The following is a 6,000-nucleotide window of genomic DNA, read 5'->3' on the forward strand; positions in this document are numbered from 1 at the left end:
GTCTGATGTCTCCAAAGAGTCTTCTGCCTTCTTCCTGCTCAAGGCCATGCCAGGACGTCTGCTGCCCCGTCCGCGTTGTGTTCTCTCGGATTTTCGCAGCAGTTGTTCTGTGTATGTCATCGTGGCCGTTCTTGCTGAGAGTCTGATCAGAGCGCTATATTTCTGCAGGAGCGTTATTCTGTGGCTGCCTGCCCCACACAGACGGCATGTCCAGAGAGGCGCAGTGACCCTCTTAAAGGAGATTTAACAGGAATCTTGGACCTGTGACCCCCCCCCCCCCTCTCACACGGGTTCAACTCCACGTGGAGTTTTATGTTCTAGTGCTAACTACTGCCTGCTCTCTCTCTCTCTCTCTCTCTCTCTCTCTCTCTCTCTCTCTCTGTGTGTGTGTGTCACTCATTCTCTCTCCATGTCGGAAAGTTTGACTATAAACACTTTGAGCCCCAAGCTAATCTAGTACAAACCCTGTGGTTGTGCTGGATTCTCACCAGACCAGTCTGACAGATCACCCTTCCTCCCTGTTAATCCTGAATCGCTTGAAGCTGACTGGGATGAAGCCTGAAACTTGTTGGTTCCTTGGTCTTCCATGGTACAGCTTTGCGGTCCAGTGAGTCATCAGAGCCCGGCACTCTGCTCGGTTGTCGTGGATACAAACGCGTCAGTGTTTTAGCTGAAGGTGCGGTTGGTTCTTCTTTGGAAGAAAAGGGTCTGTTTGATCTGGACCATTTACTGGACGCTTCTGTTTCCTGCTTTCACTCCACCCGTGACGTGCACGAGTGTTTACTGTGCTAAATTAACCCTTCAAAGGTTTGTTTACAGTTGCACGCGATGCAATAATAACGGTGTTCGTCTTAAATATTTATATTATTGTTCATGCTGGGAGTATTTACTCTGTTTTAATACAAGAAAGTGCAAGACTGTTTGTTTACCCCATAAGCTGCTATTTTTAAATCTTTGGTTAAACAGGAAAAAACCCAGATTTCTTTTCTTCCTCCTCCTGGTTGTACAGGGAGAAGTGCAGCCCACCGTGTACTGGAGCGGTACCGAGCCCGAACCCAGGACCTGAGTGTGCTCAACCGTGGTCTGAGCCGCTCCATGGGCGCTCTGCCCGTCCAAGACTCGCTGAGAGCGGAAGACGGCCTCTGCCCCTCCGACTACGGCCCGGCGTCTGCTACCTCCGCCGAGCCCCGCCCCCGCCACCGGCCTCAGCCGCAGGCCCGGGGCCGGCCCCCGGAGGCCGAGCTCCGCCCCCTGCCCTACCACAGGAAGAAGAACTGGGCGTCTGCTGTGGACCTGGCTGGCCTGGACCCGGACGCGCTGCGCTTCGGCGGCTTGGAGGACGCGCGGCGGGGAAGCTCCGCCCTCAGCACCTGCTCAGCAGGACCGCGGGTCCGGGACGTGCGCCTCTCCGAGTTTAGCAGTCTGGACAACAGAAAGGCGCACCACCGGTCTGCCCAGTCTGTGGGCGGAGCCTATGACAAGCTCCGGGAGAGGCACAGGAAGTTGCACACGCTCTCTCAGGCCCTGGACGGTGAGTGCTACAGGGTTTGGCACAGAGGGGCGGTGATATCTCAGACAGGGAAAACCAGGGTTCTGTCATATAACGTGTGTGTTCCTGCATGTGTGTGTGCTCTGAGTGGGCTGACCAGTGACTCACACACACATTTCTTTCTGAATTTGGGGCAGTTGGAGTGTGTGTGTGTGTGTGTGTGTGTGTGTGTGTGTGTGTGTGTGTGAAGAGTGCGTCTGAGGCTGGGCAGGATTGTGTGTTGTGACTCAGAGTAGCAGTGGATTTCAGATTCCTGGAATTAATTGGAGTGATAATTGTAGGCTTTCAACGCTCACACACGTTTGTGTGGGTGTGTGTGTGTGAGTTGCTTTCATGCTTCACTTCTTTCTCTGCTGTCTTCTTTCCTTTTCAAAAAGGAGTTGATGTATTAAAGGGTTTTTATACATGAATGTTTGTTGGAACTGAAGATCTGAACAGTAATGAACCAGAGTGCGTCTGAAACGTACAGGAGCTGAACCCCCAGTGCTCTAGAACCGCCGCCCACCCAGTACATGTGCCAGTAAATCCAGTGCACATGATGGCCAAACCCTAATATTTTCTGGTTTTTGCACAAATACAGCTATTTTTCCTCTGAATGGAGGTGATGCTCCACCCGTCTGTAGAGGTGTAGACGTGTCCCTTGGCAACTGTTCTGTGCCTTGGGTTCTGATTCGTCTTCTTTCTTGCTTTTTATTCGTCTGTCCATCCCTCCGTTTCTGCATCACTCTCTTTGTGGTTCTGTGCAGGAGTGCAGGTCTGTTATTCTCTGGTTTCCTCCATTTTTGAACACATCACCAAACCCTGATTGTTTCTCTCTCTCTCTCTCTCTCACATACACACACACATCTCAAGGTTTGTGTGTATACCCACTCCTTTCTTTCTTTCTTTCTCTTGCATGCGCTCACACACTCTCCCTCTCTCGCACGCAGCAAGCGCAGTGGAAAACCATGTGACCTTTATTGGTACTTTTATAAGTCAGAGGTTGGCCACGAGGAGAGGATTTAATCTGCAGAGCTTTTGGCGGGGGGAGGTCACCATCCCCTGTAACAACTGATGCCAAAGCTATTAGCAGAGTTATTAACATTTAAAAATGATTTAAAATGATTTCTATCTGGAATTCACTCTCCATGCCTCGGTAATCCCAGTCCACAGAGCATCTTCCCTCTGCCTGTGTGTAGCCTTAAGGCTACAGACACGCGCAGCCCCGCGGAGAGACGCAGACCGGCAGGGGGCCCTGGTTTCGCCTTCTAATTTGACATGGTTTCAACGGGAGCTCATTAGCTTTGGCCGCCCGGAGTGCGGAATGCTCCCCATGAGCCGGGGCAGAGCGGAGCGAGGCATCTGTGCTCGACCCAGATTAAAGGTCCTCGGCCCACCCTCAGTAACTCGGCCTTCCTGTTTACTTTAGTGCCCAGCAGTGTTGATTAATGGCACCGGACCCCGGACGGCTGGCGTGGGTGAGGGGGCGCCTTCCGATGGATCCGTAATTGCTTCATTTGTCTCTCCATTTCCTCCCACTTTGCCTTCTCCTCTCTGTATGTTTGTTTGCTTGTTTGTTCGTTCATTTGATTTATTTACTTGAAAAAATGGAAAGCCATTTGTGTTTCCTGCCTGAGTAGCAATTTTTAAAAGTTTTTTTTTTTTTTAAGTTTTTCAAAGTTGCACGATATATCGTTTGTTAATCTGTATCATGATACTGGCTTTGTAAGGCTGATATTTCAGGAAGGTACAATATGCAAATGAGCCCTGTACAAAAAAAAATTTTTTTTAATTTTTTTTTGGGACGTTCTGAACACTGACCAATCTCTGAGTGAGCACTTTCGATGAGTCACGGTGTTCACACTGACCAACCCAAGTCAGTATCATTGTCTCAAATGGGCCACTGTGCTGATGCTAATTAATAAAAGATGCTTGTGCTTCTCAGCGGCTGACGTGGCATTGAAGTGCGTTTGTATTTTTCACACCACCCACGACTGTAGCCGTGTCGAGGCTGGCCTTGCTCAGACGAGGAGCCCCTGAAAGTTCTGGATCAGTCAGCAGTCGCACACAGGCATGGAACAACCAAGCCCCAAAACCCCGGGAATTTTGGAGGCGGACCGTGCCAGTGTGCGCTCAGTATCCGATCCGGCATTCTGGAATCCCGAGTTAGTTCCACTCCAGTAAACGGCCTCTTCAGTGCACTCGGCCTGTAGAGGTTTTGGGTCACGCCTTGTGAAGAGAACAAATAATTTGAGAATATAATATTCCAGAAAATCAGATATTTATAATATTATTATAGTACACTAAAAGCAAGGGTTCAGGCAGCTAACGTGTCACAACTCCATGGTGACTGAAGTGAATCAGCCAGCCCGGACCAATGGCAAAGGTTCAGCGCCAGGTTTCCGTTTGGCCCGCTGACCCTGTGCTTGGCGAGACACTGCACTGTGCAACTCGTCTAGAGGGCGGTGAGGATTGGTGGACATCAGGCGTAAGGCGACTGCGCGGACAGAGCTCTCTTTCGGCGCGGGAACAGCAGGACGTCCCGCCCCAGGTCCCGATTCTTCCTAGTGACTCGAGGCCCACGGTGTGCGAGGCTGATCCTCGCTGCGGTGTGTGTTACGAGCTGACGGAGATAAACATTCCTGGGCGATGCAGCATGGCAGTGTTTTTGATCTTTCAGCCTGTTGGGCCGCTTGTCACATGCTGCTGTCTCATGTTGAAGGCATTAGCTCGGAGGCTGCCGTGTACTTTAAAAACACGCACACAAACCAGAACCTCCAGGGCGGGACTAACTCTCCAAGCCCAGGCCAGCACAGTGCTGCTGTTTGGTGTGAGTGCCTGTGGTTGTGTCCTGCATCCGCTTGTGTAATGTTTACTTTGTTCACGTCAGTGGGTTTCTCTAAACAGTCATCCTGTCGCACCCCATTACACCGAGAACTCGGTGATGACGTTAAGAGGCCACAGAGGAAGTGGCTCTCTCTCTCTCTCTCTCTCACACACACACACACACACACACACACACACACACACATGCGCGCTCAGTCCCGTTTGACCTCCCACACGCCAGTGTGTTGTACACTGCGACAGCTCCTGACTTTCCCATCATTGCTCTCAGTGCAGGCTGCTACTCTCTCCTGTGGCGTCGCTCTGTTGGCGGTTACAACAGGACGCTGTACTGCAGAAGGACAGTGGAGCAGAGACTCCGTCTCTCGCGCGTCTACCCTCTCTCTGTTTCTCATCCTTTCTTTCTCTCCCACCCTTCTGAACTGACCCATATTACTGCACAGAGAAAGGTGGGTTTTTTTTGTTTGTGTGTGCGTGTGCGCACCCCTTAACACTTCTCAAGCTCTGTCTTTTCACATCAGAACTGCTCTGAAAATCACAGACCACCTTGGGGATTCCGGGTCTGCGTTGGGCAGTGATATGACGCAAAGGTCAAGGGTCAGGAGTCTGATTCATTTTCTTGCTCTCAACATGCTGCAGTTTTGCCCGACTGTTCGGTTTACCGTGCGGGTCCGGGTCGTCGCGCACGCGTGCGAGCGGGTCCGGGTCGTCGCGCACGCGTGCGAGCGGGTCCGGGTCCATGTTGTGGGCCTTCTGTTGGTTTCTCGGAAGCCTGACCTTTCTCTTTAGTTCCTGATGGCAGATGCGTGAAGTGGAACGTTTTCGCCATTCCCATGCTTATCAAAAGCTACATTTCGAAACTCCTGACCCTGAGAAGTCTTTCCAGAATGCTAGGCATGCAGCCCTGCTTGACGCACGGGCCTGATTTTCTGGTTTGGGAGAATTTGCTGCATGGTGATGAGTAGCGTTATAACCTGTGTAAGAGACGCCAATCGTGGGACACAGGACTCTGTCAGTTCTTCTGCTAAAATGCAAATCCGTGCAGGATCCGGCAATCCCAGAGGACAGGCCAACTCTTTCCAGAGCTCCCAGTACACTAGCTAGAACTTTTCATAGCTGCTTAAGTAGTGTGAGGGGATATCACTCACACCACCCATCCTAACACATTATATGAGTAATGTGAACAGGACTGATTGGGGTGAACACCCCCCAAGTTGCCTGTCCCCACCCAAAACTACACCATGAATCAGTCAAGAAACCTGAAAAAGTGTGAATTGAGATGCATTTATATGGTTATATTTGTTAGTTTATGTAACCTTGTTACTAACAGCGTACTTTAGTTACTGACCGTATACTTCAGTTAATTACGATCATGTAGTTAGTGTCAGTGTAATTTAGTTAATTATTGAGTAATTACTGACTGTACTTTTAGTTAATTACTGATAGTGTACTTTAGTTAAAAAGTTGTTTCTAAATTCAGTAACTGATTCTGTTTTGGTAATCATACTTATTACTTGTTTAATAAACAAAATACTTAGGATATCTCCACAAGCAGTTATTGGAGTTCAGTTGATTGTATTAAATGTGGTTGTGGAAAGTAATGTTTTATTGAATGTATAAGTGAGTCT

General features: G+C 49.8%; 1 protein-coding gene across 5 annotated transcripts in view; it reads left to right on the top strand.

Moving 5' to 3' along the window:
* Positions 1-6,000, top strand: part of ptpn13 (protein tyrosine phosphatase non-receptor type 13) — a 49,112-nt gene that overhangs the window by 17,910 nt on the left and 25,202 nt on the right. For all 5 annotated transcript variants that reach the window (XR_014124817.1, XM_081718912.1, XM_081718911.1 and 2 more), the window contains exon 7: positions 1,010-1,531. Coding sequence is in view for 4 of the 5 variants with exons in the window: in XM_081718912.1 (XP_081575038.1) it covers positions 1,010-1,531 (522 nt within the window). In the remaining variant the exon portion in view is untranslated. The remainder of the gene's footprint in view (positions 1-1,009; positions 1,532-6,000) is intronic.

This window comes from Electrophorus electricus, chromosome 8 (genome assembly GCF_041902795.1).
Source record: "Electrophorus electricus isolate QZ-2024a chromosome 8, ASM4190279v1, whole genome shotgun sequence".
NCBI classification, from domain to species: Eukaryota; Metazoa; Chordata; class Actinopteri; order Gymnotiformes; family Gymnotidae; genus Electrophorus; species Electrophorus electricus.